Consider the following 25107-nt stretch of genomic DNA (forward strand, 5'->3'; position numbering starts at 1 on the left):
TTTTTGCAAAAATATTATGGGTCAATGTGAATCATATTTTGTGAATGAAATATTTGTTACTTGGGATGACCTCTAGAACCTCTAGAAGTGGGTAAGAAATGTTGTTTGTTGGTTTGTCTTTATTATTGTTATATTAGAATATAGACGATAAAATATGGTTGTCAAATGGTTGTCATTTTAGATTGTGAGGGAGAAATCGATGAAAGGTAATGAATGTTGAATTGCCAAATTACTATGAAATTTTGGAATAAACACATTAAGATGATAGTATTTTTATTAGAATCTTGATTGTTTTATTGTAATATTAAATTATTTAATAAAAATAACATCATTTTAACACTAAAAAAATATAACTTGGAAGATTATATTTTCTCTTCGTCTATGGATTTTTTTTTTTATTTTTTTTGAGAACTACATTTAAAATATTCATGGAAAACATTGTTTATTGAGATTTTTTATTTTATATAAATATTATCAAGTTAGGGTAGATTGGTTGTTACCATATGAGAAGATAATGAAATGATGTAGGAAGGTGCTCCAATGAGAGTAATGGTGAAAAAGGATCGGATATAGAGGTTGAGAAAGGTACGTATAATATATATATATATATATATATGTGTGTTTTATATTATTATACATATATAAATCATGACAAATGATTGTTTGATTGTTGTTTTTTTTGTTTAATATAAAAGTTTTTATTTTAAAAAAATAGATTTATCATGCATATATTTATTTATTTATATTAGTATATATAAATATATAAAAAATATTTGTTTTAAAATATAATTTTTTAATTAGAAATATTATACCATTATAGTCATAAGATATATAACACTTTAAGAAGATAACAAATATATAAAATAAATAATTTAAAAATAGTAATGTCTTTCCCTCTTATTTTGGTGATTGTCGAGAGTATCTTTAAAGATCTTCACTATTTCTCTCTCTCTCCTTCGATTTTATTTTAGTGTTATTTTAAAGAAATTTATACTTCCCGCCAAAAACCTATGAACTTCCTTTATCCTTTGCTTCTTATTTGTTCAATTACTATAAAATTACTGACCATTTATTTTTTGTATAAATACATTAAATATGTGAACTTATAAAATACATTAAATTTAACGATTCAAAAAATATAAAATAACCTTAAAACTAACACCTGTCATAAAAGAAGATAGATTAAAATAGTAAATTTTTTAGTTTTGACTATATATATATATATATATATATATATATAAAAGTATGAAATAAGATTTGTTAGGAAGAAGACCAAGATTTGATTACAAATATAAATAAATAAATGTGTATAAAGACTATTATAAGATAATTTTTTTAATTTTTATATTGTTATGATTTTGTTTTTAAACATTATAAAAGAGGAAACGAAATGCTTATTCCATTAAACCATTAAAGATGCAATTAATTTTGTAAAAAATAATAATAATTTTGAAATCAGCAATGTCGTAAATAAGATATATATTTAAAAAGTTCAGAAATTAAAAAGATTAGGAATTTTGCAATATCACCTGAGTTTCAGGTATCGCTATTGCGGGTACTTCTTCTCAGTTCTCATTTGCAGTAAGTAACTGTTTCGTTTTTTGTTTTTATCTTTCATATTTGAAATTTTAGACAAATTCAACAAATTCAACTCACTAGGTTTCGTATTTTTGAACAGATTTAGGTTTCGTATTTTTGAACAGATTTAGGTTTCGTATTTTTGAACAGATTTAGGTTTCGTATTTTTGAATTTTGGGGGTGAGATTGAGCAAAGGAAGAAGGAATTTAGGGTTTGATCTTATGAAATCAGTAGCTAGAGTGTAGAGAAGAGAATGGACTCCGTTGTGAATGCGGCGGTGGAAGAGATATGCGGTGGGATTGAAGATGGGGTCACTCTTGCAGCCTTATGGGTGAAACTGGAAGGCTCACCCAGTCTTTCATCCGCCAATCTCCATCTGAATCGCACCGTCAAAAGAGCCATTTGGACGAACCTGCTCCGCATTCCGGGTCTCCGTTTTGAACCACGACCATCTTCTTCGGAGTTGGAGGATGCTGAGAAGCTCAATTTGAAGATCTTTCCTCAATCGAGCCTTATTGACAACTTTGCTGGTCTGTACGAATCGCAATCACTCCAACATGCCCAAAAGCGTGTTCTTCACCTTCTTGCTAATGCTCGAGGCAACGGTATTACTCAAACTCAGCTTGCTAAACAGTTGCACATTGATGCCAATAACTTCCACTATGTGTTGAGGAGTCTTGAGTGTCAAGGTTTAGTCGTCAAGCGCTCTGCGATTGAGAAGAAGAAACAAATCTCCAGTCTTGGTGAATCCAAGAATTATCCATGTGTAACTACCCATTTGGTGTACTTACGTCGCTATGCCAAACAACTTGCCTGTCATCAAAGGTTTGAGTTTGAAATTACTAAATTAAACTCCCCAGATGACGAGGAGGATGATGCAGATGGAACCACGTTTCAAACAGACGTTCAGCTAAAGGATTATTCACCTCAAATGAAAGCTATTTGTGACAAACTTGCAAATGCCAATGGCAAGGTTCATTTTCTTTCAATTATTTTTAAAGTTACCAACCAGACCAGCTAATATCATCATTTATGCTCACGTTTTTACTGTAATCTATCTCTTCAAGGTTCTTCTTGTGTCGGATATTAAGAAGGATCTTGGTTACTGTGGATCGCGTCAAAAACAAAGGGCTTGGAGACAAGTATTGTTTTTCTGACTTTGAACTTACCAAATTATAATTAAGTCTTTTGCTATTTCCAGATTTGCCTTATTGCTCTTGTGTGACCAGATTTCTCATAGGTTGAAAACAGATGGTATTGTGCAGCAGTTTGTTGCTAAGGTGAATGGCAAGGTTGGTTAGCTTACACTGTATCATTACTTTTATGTCTCATTTTGATGAATTTTTAATCTCTGCTGTAGATTACACTGTAATGTATCACTCTTATCATTTAATTTCTAAGTATGACCTGATTGGTTAATTGCCTGAAAACATAAAATGTGGTTGTGGTGGTTATGTGCTTTAACACAATCCTTTTCAAAAGACATGACAGTGATGAAAAATTCTCCCTTATTCATGGCAGAGGTTAATATTATTGATTGTCTAAATCTCTTTTTTCAGTTCCTAGTCTCAATCTTTTAGATTAATATAGATTGATAATCTCATGATTACACTTCATATCAATTGAACATTTTTTACTTTCAGTGGGTCAGCCAACCAATTCCCCCCTCCCCCTTCTTAGGCATAACTTTGTTCTGGTGGTAATCTAGATGTAAGTTTTTATGTGTTTGCAGACTGAGCCTTGCCTGCAGCTTCTTGACCAAATAACTGCTGGATCTGGAAATGAAGATAGGAAGTTGAACTCTGGAAAAACATGTCAAGTTATTGATCAGCTTGTGGAGCTTCCCATTGAGCATCAAATTTTTGATATTATTGATGCTGCAGGATCTTGTGGCATTACTTTGAAGGAGGTACAATTTTTATTCTTATATTATCCTCTTTGGTAAGACATGAACAGATGTCAATTGCAGGAAAAAAGAAAGAATGAACAAAAGTTAGAGTTGATTTATGTTGTTCTTTTTCATGAAATTGATGAATTAAGATGAAGAAGAGGTGTGTGATTTAAATTTGCTATACCACAAATATTTTACATGTTATACATAATATCTACTGCTGGACCAACTCCTCATTTTGTTTGTCTCCTGTATTCATTTGTGAACTCTTTTGACTGAAATGAGCTCCATATTTTTTTCCATCTTTCTGGCTTCAAGTGAAGATTTGTTTATTAGTGCTGCTTCTTCGTGATTATTCCTTAAATTTGAATATTGCTGCCTTTTCATTTAGAATATATTGGGTGTTTTTTGTAAACAGATATGTGAGAGGCTTGGGATTGAACTGAAAAAGAGTCACATTCGACTTGTAAATTTGTGCTATAGATTTAGAATGAAAGTGATGGAAGAACAATGCCTAAAATCTAAGACAATTCGAGTTTGGACTTCTAAAAATTTCAACCTTGAACCAGAAGTTGAACTTATTTGCAAGCTTGATGAAAATAAGATTTTAAACCATGTGCCTGACAGTTCAAAAGTAATATCTGAATTTGTGGCTTCTACTGCCAGTGGGGAACTTGCTGACCATGCAAAATTGAAAGATATAATAGTTGGTGCAGAACTATCAAGTGTATACCCTAGAAATACTGAGTCAAACTTTGTAGAAAACTCAATAGAATTGCAAGATTTGGTGGTCTGTTCATCAGTGGATGCGGACAGTGCACCATCAGGAGCATTCCCATCTGATGTGTTGAAACCATTCTCTACTGGATCATATAAAAGATATGCAAATTCATCCTTAAGTGTGGATAACACTAGAAGGGCAAATAGGATACTTGAAAGACTAAAGGTCTGTCTTTCTTCCCCTTCCTAATCCTATTGCAAATAAAGTAAATATTTTTTCCTTAAAATTTATATTTTACATTCCTAAGTCATTTTTTGGCATTTTTCCTCATGCAGGATGAAAGGTTCATTTTGAAACCTGAACTAAATAGGTGGCTTAATAGCTTTGAGAAGGATAAGTCTAGAAAAGTGGATCGCAAGACTATGCTCCGAATATTAAGCGTACTTCAAGAACAACGGCTGGTCAAATGCATAACAGTACATTCACCTGTTATTTCTGAATATTCGAGGACAAAAGATTATGTGGTAGTTGTGCGTCCGTCCACGAGTCAATCTCCAGAGTTATTTGATGAAATTCAAGATACGATACGATCATTTAATAATTATATTCGCAGGAAAAGTACTTCACATCAGAAAAATGATGAATTGATACCAGTAATGGAGGATATTCAGAAAAATCAAAGTGTTACAGTTCCAGATGGGCAGGTTAGTAAAGCAGAAGCCATGCGTGTCAACGGATTTGTATTAGCAAAAATGATTCGTGCTAAGCTGCTGCATAGTTATGTCTGGGATTGTTTGCATAGGTCAACTGGCCGTGTTGATGCTTTATCATCTAAAATATGTGAAAATGAGTTAACTGATACTCCTCATAGTAGCAGCAAACTATTTTCTCTAGAAGAAACTATTAAAGAAATGCCAGTTGAACTATTCTTGCAAGTGGTTGGGTCCACTAAAAAATATGAAGAAATGATTGAAATGTGCAAGATGGGTTTACGTCTCATTGATCTCCCTCTAGAGGAGTACAAGTGTATAATGGATGGTCAAGCAACGGGCAGGCTGTCATTAATTATTGACATTTTACGGCGATTAAAGGTATGCCTGTTGAGTTAAATTGAAGTCTTTGTATTTAATTGGAAAGTTTACCTTTCACAATTACTTTTATTTCCATCTTATTACAGTCTCTGACTGGGGTTGGTGGAGTATTCAACCACTTAACATGCTAGACCCTAGAGTCATCTTTACCAAATAAAAATGATCAATTCCTTGACATGTTGCAGCCATCATTATTGGACAAAACTACTTTTTTTTTATCTCTTTTAGGGAAACATTGTCACCCAAAACTTTTTTTCAGTCAAAGTTAAGGATTTTCTTTTTCATATCTGTTTTCTGTTAGTCTCCCTGCTGAGTTAGTTCCATTCATCCCTACCCTGTCTTGCTTTGGTAGGGAGTTGGGAGAGCTACTCAACCAGTGATGGCAGTGCATAATTTGACGCATTCAGCATAAATAATCTTCTTACTCATTTATGTTTTATGTTATGTCCTACGATTTGTGTTTTTATTAAGAGGGAAAGGAAGGGGAAGAAACTAGATAGATTGATGGGTAACCAGTGGTTAGTTAAGTCTGATTTAAATAAGGCAGTGTAAGTTTGTCACAAACTGATTAACTCAAACTTACTCTGTATTCCTTCTCATGGCTTATAAAACTTTTATGTATTTGAGTTATTTTCAACATGACTATTTTACCTTTTTTTCATTGCTGCTATATTTTTCTTTTTTATTTGAGCGGTTGACTGATGATGCAGCAACTTAGTTTTGTTCATCTTGTTTTTATGTTATAATTTACTTACTGTATGTAGGATAAGATTACTCTTTTTTTTTTCCACTGTTAAAATTAAGTTTCTTAGGTTTCTGAAAGATAAAGAGTTGCTAATTACCAATTAGAGGGGAAAAACGTCCACCATGTTGGAAAGTAAGAATATATTAGGAAAAAAAAGAGTTAATTGTCAGAAAAACTAAGAAAGAATCACACTCCATCCAGAGATGTCTATAGCCAGCTTTTTTGCGCCTCCTCAAGAGCGATAATAGATCCCATGAACTCCACCACCAGAGAAGACTGAACACCAAGAAAGGAAGAAACCCCCCCCTGACATATTCACCCATGCTACCTCTAAAAATCTCAGCACAAGAAGCAAGCCCTGGGGACCCTCTATCTGCACCATCCATATTGACCTTTATCCAGTCAGCTAGGGGAAAATTCCAAACAACTAGAAAAGGCTGAAGAACTTTCCCCAGCCACATACTAATATAAAAAAAAAAAATTAACACAGAAAAGTCATATATATCATTATTCATTGATTTATTAGAAGCATTACCTGACAATCTGATAAAACCTTTAATAGAATCTAAGGCATGATTCATGCTAATCTTTTGTTGAAATCTGGTGTGATTTTGCATTCTCCAAAGCAAGTTTCCCCCTGTGATTAGGATGAACATGGACAAAGGATACGCAGCCAAAGACTCGATGTGCAAGATTATTTGTTGACCTAAAGTCTGGGAAAAATTTGAAGAGTAGTTGAATGGGACCAAATAGGTAGAACGAAAACTTCTCCCCAATACTGTTTTGGTACATTTTTATGGTGAAGAGAGGTAGAGTTACATTTATGAGATGCCTAATTTTTTGCTCTGGCATCCCATTTTGTTGTGGAGTGTTCACACAAGAAGATTCATAAATTATTCCTTGTTCATTGAAGGAGGACAATGTTTGGTTGAAAAAATCTTTGGCATTATTTGAACAGACTCTTTTAATAGTTGTCTCAAACTGATTTTTAATCATTTGGATGAAGGTTTTGAAAACTCGTCTCACTTCACTTTTTTGTATCAAGAGAAATACCCTTGCCACTCACTTTTAATTTTAGAATCTCCTCTGTGCTGAACTCTGTTGTTGGTCAAGTGTTCTGAGTATTTTTGAGGTTTGAAGTATGACAATGTAGGCATAGAAGGAATATAGTGGAAGAAAGGAAGGGATGTGGTGTTGCAGCAATGCAAGCTGCATAGATGAATACAACGGAAGAAAGAAAAGGGTGTGGTTTTGCAGCAATGCAGGCTGTGCATGATATTACATTGGCTCTCAAGGATTTTTGGGCTCTGATACTATGTCAGTGTCAGAAAAAAACTGTTTCTAGTTTTACTCAGAGAGAAACAATTGCTTTTATATAGAATACAAAGACTTAATAACTGAAAATCCTAATTTATGATGGATATAATCTATCCCTACGATTCAGGATCAATGATACTGTACAGTAAATATGAAATATACTGTCATCTTATTAATCCTCCTAATTATGGAATGTAATTAAATCTTCTAATTATGTTATTAAAATTGTACAAGGAAATATTTACTGCATCATAAATCAAGGGATTCTGACATTAAAAGTAATAAGCAAGATTACCATTACATTTAAAATTTTAATGATGCATGCTTGATGTGGATTTGTTTGTGTAGTTGATTCGCATGGTAACTGATTTGCAATCTAGAGATGGATTAAAATCCCCCCATACTCACACCATGGAGCTTAGGCCTTATATTGAGGAGCCCATTTCAAATGATGCAGTATCTTTAAATTTTGTATCTCTTGATCTTCGACCAAGAGTCAGGCATGATTTTACTCTTTCTAATAGAGGTGCAGTTGATGAATATTGGAAAACGTTGGAGTATTACTATGCTACTGCTGATCGAAAGGCTGCTTCATATGCATTTCCTGGATCTGTGGTCAAAGAGGTAACCTCCAGTGTACAATTTCAATATTTCTCAGTTTTAATGCCTTATTTCTAACCCAATATTATATTTTGATATAATGCATCCGTTCAAACTCTGAAGATAGTAATTATTTGTTTATATTGTTAGCTTTTTCGCTACCGTTCATGGGCATCTACTCATGTTATGACAGCCGAACAACGTGCTGAGCTTTTAAAGCATGTAATGAAGAATAATCTCAGTGACAAAATTTCGTATAGGGACTTTGAGAAGATTGCAAAAGATCTGAATCTTACCATGGAGCAGGTTAGTTTGTTCGAAGTTGTAGGCTTGGGTTTTGTTGATTATTATCCCTTTTGGAAAGGAAAATGCAATCACTTGCAACCCCCCTGCTCCATCAAAAACTAAAATTCAGTATCTACAGGTGATTATATCCTTGAGGATATAATATCATTTTACATTTTCCTTTTGTTAATCGTTTTAATATGTTTCTCCCAAAATAATATTATTTTGCATTTATTTAAGAAAGCATGATTGTGTAGTTGTAGTTAACAAGAAACCTTATTTATGGAAGGAAATTAATGGCTTTAATATTGGTGAAATTTCTCATACACTTTGTTACTGAGAACTGTAAATGGAAATGAACTCTCTGAATTTAAAACTTTTAAATGAGAAAAGTGTTTTTTTATTTTTTATTTTAATAAAATTTTAAATTGCACGGTTTCAAAATGAGTGACTCTTGCAATTCTTTCCTATTAATGCCACTTATAGGTACTTAGCATGTATTCTTGCAAGCGTCGTCGCCATTTTGTTAGTCAGTTCAAAGATGAGGAGAAAGACGATAATTCACCTGAAGGCATGGGTGATTCATCTTGTCGTAGGAAAAACAAATTCACCGATCTCAGGCCTGCTAAACATGCCAGAATTGATGCATTAACTGATGTTGTGGATATGCACATTGAACAATCACATAATTTGGATGTGCAGTCAGGGGACTGTGCCACAGACATGGAAGAATTTGAGGAAAGTATGCCCGAAGACTGTACCCCCCTCATTAACCAGTGTGTCTTAAAGAAAATGAAGCCTACACGTCATAGAAGATTCATTTGGTCAGACAAAACTGATAGGTAACTGAAGCTTTAGGAACCTGCTAAATCTCAAGTGACATAATTATTTTATTTTAGAGTAGGTATGGAAATGATGACTCTCTGAAGTTGAACCATTTATATATTAAAGCCAAATTGAATTAAATAATTCAGTTCTTTTTCTTGCTTGAATTTTTAGTTTGCACTGAATTGATAAAATATAATGTCTGTATAGGCTTATTTTGTTGGCAATATTAGTGGAGCCTGTAATGCAAACTTAAATCAAGAGTTCTTTGTCATGCGTATTTTTGTGATAACTTCTTACAAAAACTATTGTGACTCTAATTAATGTTGAATAGTTATTTTAAGAATTGTGGTTAACTTGCAAAGAAAGGATAAAAACTAATTAAATTACTTATAATTGATATGAATGCTGATTTTATGAAACAATGTTTTATTAGCCAGATTTTTTTTAAAAAAAATTGGCTTGAATTATAATGTATAAATAGCTTAAGAGTGTCAAGGATTAGTATTTAATAAGATAACAAGTACTTTTCTCCCCTGTCCGTGTCCATTCTATTATTCTGCAAGTTGAGGCATATTTGTTGTAATTTAGATTACTAGTTGTCTGTCTCTCCTGTAAGGCCATGAATATATTATTATTTGTGTTGTCTGAGTATGTATGATTTTATATCATTTCAGGCAGTTGGTGATCCAATATGTTAAACAACGTGCTGTTCTTGGTGCCGAATGTCATCGTGTAGATTGGAGTTCAATTTCTGATCTACCAACTTCTCCAATTGCTTGTATGAGAAGAATGACTTTGTTGAATGCTAACTTGAGATTTAGGAAAGCAGTGAATAAACTCTGTAACATACTTAGTGAACGATATGCAAAACATCTGCAGAAGTCTCAGAACATGTCACTAAACTCAGATGAATGCAAACAGTTTGTGCGTTCACAGTCCTATGAAGGTATCTCAAATAATTCTAGTCCAGATGTTGAAATTCAAACGAGAAGTCTAAATAGAGAAGCTTGGGATGACTTTGAGAACAAAAATATCAAGACAGCCCTTGAGGAGATTCTTCGCCACAAGATTATAGCTAAGCTGGATGCCTCCTCCCAAAAGGGTCAATTGCAATATGAAGGGTGCTCAGATGCAAGTCTGAATGCTGATGGCTATGTAATTCTCTAAGACTTTAACAACAGTTGTGTCAAGTCATTGTTTCTGAGTATCTAAAAAAGACTTAACACATTTCTTGCTGAATCTTGTATTTAAGTTTTAATTTCTAAATTTTCCTTTTGTCCTCTTCTCTTTATCCTTCTTGGAGGAATCTTTTTCCTTTTTTTTTATAATTTATGTTCCATAGTGTTTCAGTATTCTGAAATATGTCTGACACAATAACTAAATAAATCTTTTTTTGACAGGAATCTCAAGAAAATGAAGAAAGTACATCAGCTATTCCTTGTGAAAATGTTCGGAGTCATAGTGGAAAGGCCCATTCGTTGTCCTCCCAAAGATCACGTCGGAGGCGACTTGATAAAAAATTTACCAGGTTTCTGAATAACATGGCTAATGTTTATGGACAAGTAAACGAATCATTGGCTATTTCAAATGCTGTAGAGCTATTTAAACTTGTTTTTTTAAGCACCTCAACTAGTCCTCAGCCACCAAATTTACTAGCAGATATTCTTCGGCGATACTCAGAACACGATCTATTTGCTGCTTTTAACTATCTTAGAGAGAAAAAAATTATGGTAAGGTGTTCCCAATCTCATTGGTTTTATTAAATGCATCATATATGGATTTGATTGGTTACGTGCTTAACTTGTCTTTGTGCTGTTAATTAATATAGTCATCTTGTGAAATTGCGATAAGCCTGGTAATGCATATATATACTGATTATTATATTTCCATATAGCCCGATAATGCATACTAAAAGTGTAAAGAGGGTGAGAGAAAGGATTAGGAAGAAGAGAGAGAGAGATTGAGAGAACTTTAGTATTTGAGAGAACTTAAGTAGAGCAGCCTGGGTATTAATAGTACCCAGTGCAGTATGGAATACAAGTGAACAGTTAGGACTGTTATAAACAGTTATTACTGTTATACCTAATATCCCCCCCTTAAATTGATGGTTTAGGATACGCCATTAATTTATGTGAGAAGGCTGAAAAAGGGCCAACACTTAAAGGTTTCGTGAAAACATCCACGATCTGTAAAGTGGCAGGGACATGTAGAAGGTGCAATTGCTTTTGTTGAATAGCATCACGAACAAAATGGAGGTCAAGCTCAAAATGCTTGGTCTTGGAGTGCATAATAGGATTGGATGCAAGAAGAACAGCGCCAAGGTTATCCGAGCGAATGGTGGGTAGCGTAGGAGGAAGACGAAGTTCAGTGAGCAGATTCTGGATCCATTTGAGTTCAGCAAGCGTAGCAGCAATGCTGCGATATTCTGCTTCAGTGGAGTTGCGAGAAACAACCTTTTGTTTCTTTGAAAGCCAAGCAATAGGATTCAAGCCGAGAAAGACAACAAGGCCGGAGGTGGATTTCCTGTCATCAGGATCAGAACCCCAATCAGCATCAGCAAAGGCATTGAGAGTGAGTTGAGAAGGGCGCCGAAGATGAAGACCATGAGTGGTAGTGCCAGCTAGGTAACGAAGAATACGTTTAACAACATTCCAGTGGTGATGTTGAGGGTTGTTCATGAACTGGCATGCTTTGTTGACGCTATAGGCGAGTTCAGGACGAGTGATGAGGATATATTGAAGAGAGCCTACCACTGAGCGATAGAATGAAGGATCATCAACAGCAGTGGTAGCGTCTATTGTTAGACGAGTAGTGGAGAGCATAGGTGTTGGTTGAGGCTTGGAAGAGAGCATGTTGGTTTTACGAAGGAGATCCTGAATGTATTTAGTTTGAGATAGATGTAAGCCGCCATCCAACGTCCAAGTGGCTTCAATCCCGAGAAAGTAATGAAGAGTCCCAAGGTCCTTTAGGGCAAAGTGCTGACTGAGAGAGTGAATAAGATTCTGAATGGCACTGTTAGAGTTCCCTGTGATTAGTATGTCATCAACATAGATTAGGACAAAGAGAGTAATATTGTTGTGGAAGTGAAGGAAAAGAGAGGTGTCACTTTTAGTAGGATGAAAACCAAGAGAAAGCAAAGTGGTACTTAGCTTGTGAAACCAGGATCTAGGTGCTTGCTTCAACCCATAGAGAGCTTTGGTAAGTTCGCAGACAGTGTTGGAGTCACCAGTTTCAAAACCAGGAGGTTGACTCATGTAGATAGATTCCTCAAGGTCACCATACAAAAAGGCGTTATTAATATCAATTTGATTGACATACCAGTTTAGTTGAAGGGTTAGAGTAAGTATAATACGGATGGTGACAGGCTTTATCACAGGACTGAATGTTTCAAAATAGTCAAAACCATATTGTTGATGAAAACCTTTGGCGACGAGGCGAGCTTTATTGCGCTGAAATGAGCCATTAGCATTGTATTTTATTTTGAAAATCCATTTGCAGCCAATGGGTTGAACTCCAGGAGGAAGGGTAGTGAGAATCCAAGTGTTGTTTGTGTTTAGAGCAGCAAGTTCTTCTTGCATGGCAGCAAGCCATTGGGGAAGCTGTAAGGCCTCTTTGGTGGATTTTGGGAGAGGCAACACAGGGACAGCAGTGAAAGCACTTGGACCAAGTAAGGCAGCCTTCGCACGTGTAAGCATAGGGTGAGTGTTGTGAGGAGCAGAATGTTGTGGGGGTGAAACCGTGGAAGACAAATCAGAGTGAGAAGATGTGGATGCAGAGGAAGCAGGTTGGTCATGTGAAGAGGCAGGGGCGATGGGTTGTGAGGCAGGAAGAGCTGGTTGTGACACAGAGAAAGTTGGTTGCTGAAAAACAGTTAAACTAGGTGAAGCATCGGAGGGGCTATTTGTGGGTGGAGAGATAGAAGAAAAAGGGTTAGAAGAATCAGCATAGGGAAAAACAAATTCATTAAAAGTAACATGGCGAGTAATATACATACGCCCAGAGGGAGAGAGACACATGTAGCCTTTGTGATTGGATGCATAGCCAAGAAACACACACAAAGATGAACGAAAACTCATTTTATGTTTATTATATGGGCGAAGCAAAGGATAACAAGCACATCCAAAGGTTTTATAAAAAACATAATCAGGGTGTTTGTTAAACAACAAATAGTATGGGCTTTGATTATTTAAAACAGGTGTGGGTAAAACATTGATAATGGATACAGCAGCAGTGAAAGCATAGCCCCAGAAATGCATGGGTAATTTAGAGCAAGCAAGTAAAGTCAAACCAATATCAACAATATGTCTATGCTTGCATTCCACAGAACCATTCTGTTCATGAGTGTGAGGGAAAGTTAGACGGTGAGATATGCCATTGGATAGCAAAAAGGATTTAAAACAGAGAAATTCTTTTGCATTATCAGTCTGAATGCTTAACAAAGGAAAACCAGTCTGTTTTTCAACATATATTTTGATAGATTTAAAAACAGTGAGAGCTTGTGATTTAGCATGAATTAAATAGAACCAAACATATCTAGTGTAAGCATCCACAAAAGAGATATAATAAGGAGCACCATTAGTGGCAGGGGTAGCCGATGGCCCCCAAATGTTAATGAAAACAAGTTGTAAAGGTTTAGAGTATATAGTTTGAGAGGCTTTAAAAGGAAGCTGATGGGACTTGCCAACAACACAGGATTCACAAAATTCATGTTTAGCAGTAAAGGGTATATTACACATCTTCATTATTTGATGAATCACTCTTGGTTGGGCATGACCAAACCGGGAGTGCCACAAATGATAAGCAGAAGAGCCAGCAGAGAGTGCAGTATTGTAAGCAGAGTATGATGCAGTTTGAACTAGATTGGGAAACACATAAAGACCATCTTTAAGCTTGCCTTGGAGCAAGATTTTGTTGGTTCCCTGACGTTTAACAAGGCAAACATCAGCATGAAACTCAAAGAAAACATTTTTATCACGGGCGAACCTGGAAACACTTAATAGATTTTTAGAAATAGTAGGAACATGCAGAAGGTGGTGTAAAGAGAAGGTATGATGAGTATTAATATCTGTAAAAGTTGCAGAACCAATAGAAGTAATAAGAAGCTGGAAACCATTACCTACAACCACCTTTTCCGAACCTGTGTAGGGAGTTGTTGTGGAAAGGTTGGTTCCATGAGCATTGAGATGATGGGAAGCACCGCTATCAGGGTACCAAAGGGGATCATGGAGATTTTTGGGAGTCCCGACGTTCGAAGGTTCATCATCACAAAAAGATGAAGGAAAATGAGCAGTATTAGCAGTAACTTGAGATGGAGTGGAAGAATCAAACCTATGCCAACAGTGAAGGGCAATATGCCCATATTTTCCATAGATTTGACATTGAACTCGAGAAGAGGAAGCAGTAGAAGATATCTTGGGGAAGTTCTTGGATGACTGAAAGCGGGGTTTAGAGTAGAATCGTTGTTTGGCGTGACCAGAGGGGCGGAAAAAGGAGGAAGAATGTGTAGAACTGGAGTTGTAGGGAGAGAAGGAGGATGGGACAGAAGCAACATTTGCCTGCAGAATGTGATCAACAGATTGTTTGTTTCGTTCAATACGATTTTCTTGAGCAAGAAGCAGTGCTTCAATGTCTGCAACCGTGTAAGGGTCAAGACGGGATGTGATAGAGGTTATAAAGGAGTCGTATTCTTCAGACAGCCCATCAAGAACAGCTTCAATGTGATCTTCGGTAGAGATGGGACAACCCACAACAGGCAATTGATCTACAGTTTTCTTGATATCAAGAAGGTAGGTAGAGATGGAGCGGTCCTTCTTGGGTGTACGCAGTTGCTGCTTGTGCTTCTTGATTTGAGCACGGGTTTGGGACGCATAATGGGTCTGGAGCTTTTCCCAGACTTGGGCTGACGTGTCCATGCCAATCATCTGGGTGAGGACACCTGCGGTCATTGATGATGCCAGTAACCAGGCCAAGATTGCTTGATCTTGACGATCATACTGGATGTATTTGGAATTCACAATTGGAGAAGCGTCTTCTTCGATAGAAATGAGACGTGGAGGAATGCAAGACCCATCCAGAAAATAAAGAAGATCTAAACTGCGAAGAGTGGCATTAACTTGCTGCCGCCAGACAAGGAAGTTTTCTGAGTCCAGTTTTAGAGGAATTGGCGTATGAAAGATATGAGGGGGAAGGGCTTCGGGCTTGGCAGAAAAAGTTTCAGAATTGGGTTCAGTGGTAGATGATGAGGCCATTTTTGGCTCTGGATACCATAAAAGAGTAAAGAGGGTGAGAGAAAGGATTAGGAAGAAGAGAGAGAGAGAGAGATTGAGAGAACTTTAGTATTTGAGATTCAGATTTACATGTAGAGCAGCCTGGGTATTAATAGTACCCAGTGCAGTATGGAATACAAGTGAACAGTTAGAACTGTTATAAACAGTTATTACTGTTATGCCTAATACATACACTGACTGATTATTATGTTTCCATCTAATTTTGCCCATATTTTACAAATTGTCTCTGGATCGCAAGATCATAAAATATTTGTGGGTGTGTAGACTTTTCGTAAATGAAGTAGTCTTTATCTTACAAGAAAGTTGCAGCTTAACCTTTTGGAAAGGATATGTAATGTGGTTATATTTTTCTGGGTGGCTTCTAAGAAAATCTTGTGTCAATGTTAACTTAATTTGGTGAGAAAATGTTTGTATTATTGTTGGTAGTATTAGAATTAAGCCCATGTAAATGAGAGATACGCACCTGGGTACCTCAGATGAACTGTTACTGATTTATTGCTGATTAAGAAATTAAGTCGTGTATGTTAGACTTAGAATCGGATTCCATTTTGTTGAAGGCTGTACAGATTATAAATATTCACATGTAGACTGATTAGTACCATAATTCACCAAAGTATGGATTAAAATATGTTTATATTTATACTAAGATAAAAATTCCTACATTCCCCCAAGCTAGGCTAGACGTGCTTGTATATTTGAAATAATACTTACTTGAGCTATGAAATTCATATCAAAATCATTGACTGGTAGTCACATACTCTATTAAATCCTAAAGAAGATAAATCTTATCAGGGTCACTACACTCTTGTTCTTAATTTTAGGTTTAAGATAGTTAAATAAGGATTCAAATCATGAATCAGATGACCCATTCTTTGGATTGCAAATAAAGTGTTAGCACACAAATAAGGATAGGATTTGGAAAGTTTATTATAGGAAAAATAAAAAATAAAGGGCGGTTAGTAGTGGTTAGTAGTAGTTAATAGCGGTTAGTGCGGCTAGTGGTCTTTAAATAAAGACCAACCGATTTAGTGAAGGGTATGTTTTTGTGTATTCTGTTTGGTAGACAGGGAAATCCTGTGTGAAAGGAGTAATATTTTCCTTTGTGGGCATTCTGAATGTAAAGTGCAGAATTATTAATACATAAAATTATTCAGTAGATTTTGATGTTCTTCTTGACTTATTTTTGGGTGTGATTTTCTTGGGTCGTAACATAAAGTCGTGAATCATAGGATTCATGATTAGTAATAAGGTGTAGCATATGTAAACTAAGACGTTAAAGAACATATCCATGATCAATAACAAAATTAACTTAGAACATGAAATGTACAAGTTTAGTTAGAATTTGTTACTAGAATAATATTTAAATTTTGCTATAAATATTATGCTATTAAGATGTTATATACTAAATTCTTTAATAAATATTCTTCTATTAAATTTACTTTATATATTAATTAAATATTTGTATTTGAAAAACTAGAACATGTTTTACTAATTTTATAATAGATATTGTGATAAAAAGATTTTAAACATTAGTTGGAATAAATATAATAATCATAGCAAATGAATATTTTTTATTTGATACTAGACATTACTTAAATATCAAGGTTTAAATGATGGTCTGAAGTCAAAGTTGAAAAGTCTGTTGAGTTGAAACTAAAATACAAGTTGCTAAACTAATAAATAAAACAATGTCGTTTAGATTGGGTATGTTAGGGTTGTGGCCAAGTCATTTCTTTACAAGTGTAGCCATGAGGGGAATAGAAGTTGGAGATGCCCTAGAATCAGGTCTTCTCTGTCTAATGTGATTTTGACATTTTCATGGATGTTGCTCTAGATTTCTGGAGAGGTTAAAACTATGATGAGCAACCCCCTTGGTCATTCCTTGTTCCATGAGGGGCCTAAAATTTTATGATATTTTTCTGGTATTGTTCCTATTTATTTAATTTGACTCTTCTCTCTTAGGATTCTACATTACTCAATTTGTTTTTCTCTTTCTCCTCTCTTTTACTAGTTACTATTTTGTACAAACAGCCTGAATGTGCATGTAATAGAGTAATAAAGAAAAGTAGTATTCATATGACAGTATATAAAGTTTTCATAATTTTGCTAATCTTTATAAGGTTCTCTATTTTAGAGACAATGCCTGTGAATATTTGTCTCACCAATTCTAGCAGTTAATGGCATCTAAGTATTTATTTTTCATCAAACTTAATGTCCCCAATACCCATAAAAAAGATAGAGTAGTGTAACACTAAAACAAACTACTCGGACACTTCTTCACAGTCATACAACTGGTTTTCTGTTAGCTGATTAGTATTGGTCTTCTATTAGTCGATTAGTTGGGTTATCTTTCATTGCAAGCTTGTAAATTGATTCTATCAGGCTGAGAATGACAAGAAATAAACACAATTTATAGTTTTCAGAAAATTTCTTACTCTGATTTCTTTTTGATATGGAATTCTTTTAGTTTTTGTGTGTGCCTGAGCTTGTTTTTCTACAAGTTTAATTACATTAACATTTGACAGGTTGGGGGCACTGGCAGTGAACGTTTTGAACTTTCACAACAGTTCTTGCAAAGTGTTTCCAAGTCACCGTTTCCATTTAATACTGGAAAACAAGCTGTTAAATTTGCTGCGTGGCTGGAGGAAAGGGGCAAAGACCTCACAGATGGGGGTGCCAATATTTCTGAAGATTTACAATGTGGGGACATTTTTCATTTGTTTGCTTTAGTCTCATCAGGTGACATTTCAATTTTGCCAAGCCTACCAGAGAACGGTGTTGGAGAGGCTGAAGATTTGAGAAGTACAAAGCGTAAATCTGATGCTATCGAGTCTTCATACAGTGATAAAGCTAAAAAATCAAAATCCTTGTTTGGTGTTGAAGGTGAAATTATTTCTCGTCGGGAAAAAGGTTTTCCTGGTATTGCCATTTCTGCATACCAAACAACAATATCAAAAGCTGATATTTTAAATTTGTTCAAGGATAATGATAACAGTGGCCAACCTTTTGGGGGTCATTTACAATTAAACATTGGCCAAGGTGGTGATTATTCTCTTTCTGACCATATGTTGGAAATTGTTAAATCTTGTGACCCTATACCTCTGGAAGAAAATCACACTGAATCACCCTGGGAAGCTATGGCAGGCTATGCACGACGATTGTTGTTAGAGTATTCCAATCAAGAACATGGATATGGCATTTGTGCAGAGGTCTTCAAGGTTGTTTATGCTGCCATCCAAAAGGCTGGTGACCAAGGATTAAGCATGGGAGAAATTTCCAAGATTATAAACCTTCCAGGTATAAATACAGAGATTTAGTGATGTATAAATTGACTTGAAATCTTCGAATATATATATATATATATAAATTTTTTCAATTATTAAACTTGAGATTGTTTATTTTTCTCTGGGTGTCTTTCAGGAGCTGAGGTAGATGGCTTGATTGTTGATGCTCTTCAAGCATTTGGGCAAACGTTAAAGGTTCCTCCCTCTTTCCTTGTTTCAATAGTTTAAAGAATGTCTGCTTTAAACTCATGGTTTGACCCAATGAAAAGCAACTATTTCCCCTTTCTACTCAAACAAGGGTTTGAGACCCAAAATCGTGTTCAAACGCAATCCATGTGCCAAACCATTATCTTATGAAACTTGTGATTTGTGTATCAAATTCAATTTAAAACCGGATCTAGGATTTGGGGCGTGTGATATATGTCCTGAGTCAATATAAACACTTGAACTAAAATGTTTCTGAACTTTAGAAACTGCAGCTACTACGGGGCTCTGTAGGTTTACTTCTTTATTGATGGATTGGTTATTCTTTATATTTCCCAATACTGATATCATGTGCCTTTATTGAATCTTTGTTTCTTTCTTAGTTTGTTGAATGTGGTATATATATTAGATGATTAGAGTATATTTTTATTCTTCTAAATTGTTCAGAATCATAGTACATTGGGTATTCCCAGATCATATCTTTGTTATTAGGGAATATCAAATCTCCTTTATTTATTGATTAATTTCTTTTTCTCGATATAAATAAAACACCCGTGTTGTCTCAAAACACACAGTTTCATCTCAATGTTTCTCTCTAGTTTAACATGGTATCTATAGCCTTTTTCAAAACCATGTTGACATAGTAGTCCATTGTCTCTGAAGGATTTTTGTTGCAAACCTTTCTCCCAGGTTCGCCTTCTTTGTTCCTTCTCTCCTTAGTTTTTTTGTAGCTTAGTAGACCCACTGACGCCCTCTCCTAAGCTTTTTGTTCGTCTAGCCTTCCTGGAAAAAAAATGTCTTCCAACACCACATCAACCTTCAGAATGTCTTTTCTAATTATATTTTTAGTATTCAGGAGATGGATGGGGCTAACTACTCCACTTTTGTTGCTCAGTCACCTATTTCTCCTATATTCCTGATTAATCCATTTCTAATAACAAGTGAAGACTTTATTAAATAGTGTGCGACACACCAATCAACTAGTAACATTGCTTCAATGGCACACACTAGTAATTCACCAACTTGTCTCTCTCAATCACCTTCTCTTGGTCTTTAGGTTATTGACTCTAGTGCAACTAATCCCATATCTAGCAATAGTTCTCTTTTCTCTTCCTTTACTAAAGCTGTCAATTTGCCTTTTATAATGGTTCATAGACACAAACTTGTGCCATTCGTATTACCTAACCCCTCCCATCCCTTACTTTTGACTCTGTTCTATATGTCCCTAGTTGCCCTTTTAATTTATTGTCTATTTCCCAATTCACCTAATCCAATGATATTACCCTCACCTTCACTAAAGGAAATGTTACCTTGCAAGATTGGATATTAGGTCGGACGATTGACATTGAATGTGAGTTATATGGCCTTCACTATCTCTATCCATCACCATTAGTACGGTCTTTCCAATGGTGATCCATGCTCAATTAGGACAGTCTAGATTAACAAAATTGTAGAAGATAGTTCCAAGTTTAAAACATTTGTCTACCTTTGGAAAGCAACACCACCACTGTTGTCTAAGACTCTGACTGAACATTCCCAGAACCGGCTCTAGATGTGTTTGTTGAAGCACTAGGCATCACCATATTCAACATGGTTGAAATGAAAGAGGTCAGAGTCGTAGCTATGATACCATAAAGGATTAGAGAAAATACTTTTTATTCTTCTCAATATTCAGAATCATAGTACATAGGATACTTATACAGAATTAAAATACTGATTCTGTTACAAATATGTAAATAAACAAAAAAAGGAATTTCCTATAATAGAAATAAATGCATCTAATATCTTAATGTATATGAATTGATTATTCAGATTTGTTGTTCTAAAGTAGAAAAAATAAATGTGGACATACTCTTCTACCAGATTCCACGCACACATGCACACGCACGTGTACACACATGTATATATATTGCTGAAGTAGTACTGATTTGAGAACTTTCCCTCTGAAGATATTGAAAGGTTTTTGCAGAAATTCATAATAACTTATTCTCAGGCTGGCTTAAAATCCTTCATTTAATTTTTCTAATTTGTTTCTTTCCCACCATTTTCTATAATAATATCCTCTTTACTGTATAGGTCAATGCTTATGATACTGTCCGTGTTGTTGATGTCATGTACCGTCACAAGTACTTTTTGACATCTGGGTCTGATTTTCGTCATGTTGTACAACCTTCCTCAACAAAAACTATTGAGAAAAGTGATCTCACATGTGAGCATTATGAATCAGATAAGAGGGATACTTCTTCTCTTCATACTCTGAACAATAGAAAGATTACTGTTGATAACATGCACAGAGTGACAATACTCAATCTTCCATGTGTGGATTTGGATCCTGAAAATCAAGCTTGTGATAGGAATGAAAGCTTTAAGCAAGACAGACTTGGCTTATCCAGAGTCAATCATGACAAAGAAACTCTCAAATTTTCTTTGGGTGAGTCATGCAAGCCAATATTGCCATGGATCAATGGAGATGGGACCATCAACAACATTGTTTACAGAGGACTTAGACGACGTGTTCTTGGGACAGTGATGCAAAACCCAGGGATGTTGGAGGTATGCAAACACTCAAATGTTTTTTTATTTAATATTTTTAAAATTTCATAAAACTTTGAAACGTGATCAGCTCTGCTGTCAGTGTTCTTGCATATAAATATTAAGAGGGGCCTAAGTTATAATGAAAAATGATTTGTTTTTTCTTATCCTTCTTTTACAACCTGAGTTTTTATCCTTTACAAACAAATTAGGTTAACTTATTCAGACAGTATGGTACTTTATTTTATTGACATGGAACACTAGCAACATCTTAGGTCTTAACATTCTTCCTTGCTTACTTTCTTTCTCCTATTAACTCTATTTTGTAGGGATTGAGACTAATTCAATTTCTTTAGTTGCAATAATTTGGATAGTGTGATGTTAACATTTTTATCATAATGATCTGCGTCCTGTTTATTTAAAACTAAATATACTCTTTGTCTGTTAATTTAAAGCTTCAATTCCTTCCTTAACCTTGTGCCCTTAGTCAATTTGGTCCTCTAAATTACTTTTTTGGTTGCAACATATTGTAATAATAAAATATGTTTGGAAATTTTACCTTATTTTCTTATTTATCAGCGTTTCCTTGTTTTCTATTTTAGGGACAGTTGTTCCCCTAAAATTATGTAAAAGGAGATTGAATCATGTAATTAACGTAAAAAATTAATAAGATCATTGTTCCCTTTCAACTTGGCACGGAGCTCCTGGTCAGACATAGCTTTGCCTATTTTCTTCAGCTGCCATACATAGGAGTTACCACCCTCTCTACTGTCAACATTGTCATTGTTGAGGCTAGTGGTGGGCCAAGAACTGCGCTTCACATCAGTGACTGCAATGTCAGAGATGGCAGTGCAGAAATCAACCTCACATGACTCATTCACCATCATACGTACTGGCTAGAACTACTTTTCTATCATGTCCCTTTAAAGCCTAGAATTCACTCCCATATAGTGTAGTTAGACATAGCCATGCAATAAAACTTGCATTTCACCCTGTCAGGTATTATGCGATCACTAATAATAACTTTCTATGCATTTCTCCACTTAAGTCATCCTGCCACTAATAACCTTCTATACAAATGTTTCCATCATTACCAAAAAAGGAGAAATTAGTGCAAAAATATTCTTTGGGCTTGTCACTACAAAGAATTGTAACAAATTTTCCAATTTGATTCTTGATTTCACTGAAGAAAAACAAAAGGATGGACAAAAGTTCAGATTAATCTTTAATTAAAGTTTTGATAATTTTTTGCGTGCTGCTAATTGTTTTCTTTATAATTACTCCGAATCCTGCATCATTACTTGTTGCAAATGGAAAATGATAAGAAAAACAGTAATGTAATAACAGAGCAAACCACCTGTTTGCAAGAATCATTATATAAATATTATAATGAAAAATATTGAAATAGAAGTTATGATGCAGATTAATGGCAGTACTTGTATTAAAAGAAGTGATTACATAATAAATAATAACTTGAGATGCAATGGAAATCAAGTTTTATAATTTTTAATCCTTCATTAGTAAATGGAAAAATCTACTGACAATTTCATTTGTATGCTAGGATGATATTCTACGTCACATGCACGTGTTGAATCCACAGGTATTCTACTAAATTTTCAAAATTCTGCCTTCTATTTTGAAATTGCTAGTTAGTAGTCTAGTCACGTGCTGACTTCTATTCTGAAATATTTCTGGACTCTTATCTCCATTTTTTTCTTTAAAGAATAATGTTAAGACAAGTTTGAGTCAATAATCCTTTTCCCGAGGTATTATTGAAATATGCCTCCACCCCTCTAGATTAAAATTATGCAATAAACTCCAATGACTTGCAAAATCTATATCTACATGCACCCGGTGTGTGCGCATGTGTATTTTGCAATCACAGATTTTATTCCATACTAGGTGAAATGAAGCTGACAAGGGATGATTTATGTACAATATGAAACTAGAGAAGTTTCTTAATGCATAACTCAATTTATTACTGTTAAAGATATGATTGGAAAGGATGAAACATATTAAAGATTGGTTGTTACTTTGACAGAGAGAAATTCATGTCTAGAAAATATCTATTATAGCCTTGTTATTATTTAGTTTGTCAGCCTCGACTACCAATTGGTTGATGATATTATAACAAGCTTGTCTTATTTCTAGAGAAACGTCATGTTATGATTTGATAGGGAAATATCTTACCAAATGTTTTCTATTAGTAGATATTGATTTTGTTCATTATTATTGTATTGCTTCTTTATTATAAATAAGAATATTCATCTGTGTCCAACACAAAATTCATTATATTTCTTGATTTCTCTATTCTCAACACCATACCCGAGCAGTACAATCCTCCACGGCCTGTTTCGACATTAATCCTTTGAACATGGTATCAAAGTCTAAGGAATGTTGGACTTATCATGTCACATGCAATCAAACCATTTACAAATATCTAGTCTAATGTTCGAGATATCTAATCCTTGATGTGAGGGGGTGTATTGGAAATCTTAGAATGATATGATCAAATTACAGTGGATACAAATCTCACTATATAAACCAATTTTATAAAGTAGAGTTAGGCGTAAATTCCCTTTCTAAGACAACAACTTATAAGTTGAGGGTAGTACCGCTCAAGTACCATTTCGAAAAGAGAGAAACCAAGAATATAATGGATTCCGTCTATTCCGAACACATAAGAATATTCTTATTTATAACGAAGAAGAGATACAATAATAATGAACAAAATCAATATCTAATGATAAAAAATATTTGATATGATATTTTCCTGTCAAATCATATCATATTATCCTATAATATCAAATCATACCTCTAACAATCAATTTATATCTTTAACAATTACAATGTCATTTATCAGATAGAGCTACAGAAATATAATAGGAGAGATCATAGACATTATATAAGGCTTTTTATACTATTTTTTTTTAGTAAATTACACTAACACTCCTTGTGGTTTTCTCAAATTACATTGGAACTCCAGTTTTGTTTTTAAGAAAATTCTACACAAACTTTCCTTTCGTTTTAAAGAATTATATTGTCGTCCATTTTCACATTTACCTCCTTAAATTTTAAAAATATTACACTTGCATTCCTGGTAGGCCTTGGTAAAGGAGTTATGTGCTATGGTGAAAACAGTACGTAAGTGAAATTTGAAAACATCTCAGTGTAGTTGTAATCTACTCCTTTATTTTTCATTTTGATTGTGATCCTAAACGTGTATATGATTTTGTATGTTGTCACTGTTTGTGTTACCATGTTGGTTTTAAGTGTATATGCTGATTCGAGTTTCTAACAGAACTGTAGAACTCTCTTGGAAATGATGGTTCTAGATAAACATCTCATTGTGAAGAAGATGCATCAAAATATATTTGAGGGTGGACCCACTCTACTTCAGGATCTTATTGGAAGCAAATCCAGCCAACCGAAGGTTATTTGCCGAGAGCATTTCTTCAGCAATCCCATGAGTACAGCCTTGTTGTAGGGAGTCTGTGGTGTTGACATGAGTACCTTTTTGTCATATAGATACAGAAAGATGGGGGTAAATTGTGTCTATATAGAAACAAACAAATTTATGTGAAATTTTGGATACTATCCTTAAATTTATATTTGGAAGAATTCAAACTTAGGCAATCCTAGTAAACATGTTTCAGGCTAGTTCCTTATCAAAAAAAATTATATTTTGTTTTTGGTAATTTGATGACAAAGGTTATGAAAAAGACTTCATTTCGTTACTAAAA

At 34.6% G+C, this 25107-nt stretch overlaps 1 protein-coding gene across 2 annotated transcripts; it reads left to right on the plus strand.

Annotated features, from left to right (window-relative positions):
- Positions 1 to 1505: 1505 nt before the first annotated feature.
- LOC137830405 (uncharacterized) lies at positions 1506 to 25107 on the plus strand. 2 transcript variants are annotated; one of them, XM_068637721.2, is made up of 17 exons: positions 1506 to 1581; positions 1679 to 2552; positions 2647 to 2721; positions 2809 to 2871; positions 3312 to 3488; positions 3889 to 4416; positions 4527 to 5282; positions 7693 to 7968; positions 8095 to 8250; positions 8716 to 9071; positions 9732 to 10212; positions 10458 to 10787; positions 17870 to 18641; positions 18765 to 18823; positions 20909 to 21385; positions 22926 to 22964; positions 24666 to 25107. In XM_068637721.2, exons 2-17 carry the CDS (start codon positions 1833 to 1835, stop codon positions 24849 to 24851), a joined length of 5451 nt encoding a protein of 1816 aa, XP_068493822.2. In that variant the 5' UTR covers positions 1506 to 1581; positions 1679 to 1832; the 3' UTR covers positions 24852 to 25107. The 2 variants fall into 2 exon arrangements, with proteins under 2 accessions (XP_068493822.2, XP_068493823.2); XM_068637722.2 differs by having other exon boundaries at positions 1729 to 2552.

Source organism: Phaseolus vulgaris, chromosome 7, assembly GCF_051622355.1.
Source record: "Phaseolus vulgaris cultivar YP4 chromosome 7, ASM5162235v1, whole genome shotgun sequence".
NCBI lineage: Eukaryota > Viridiplantae > Streptophyta > Magnoliopsida > Fabales > Fabaceae > Phaseolus > Phaseolus vulgaris.

Bases quoted from the DNA above. Each gene is read 5' to 3' on its own strand.
- LOC137830405 (XM_068637721.2), top strand. From the start codon at position 1,833: ATGGACTCCGTTGTGAATGCGGCGGTGGAAGAGATATGCGGTGGGATT. The intron at 2,722-2,808 runs GTATTGTTTTTC...TTGTGTGACCAG, and splicing joins AACAAAGGGCTTGGAGACAA to ATTTCTCATAGGTTGAAAAC. The intron at 7,969-8,094 runs GTAACCTCCAGT...TTATATTGTTAG, and splicing joins CTGGATCTGTGGTCAAAGAG to CTTTTTCGCTACCGTTCATG.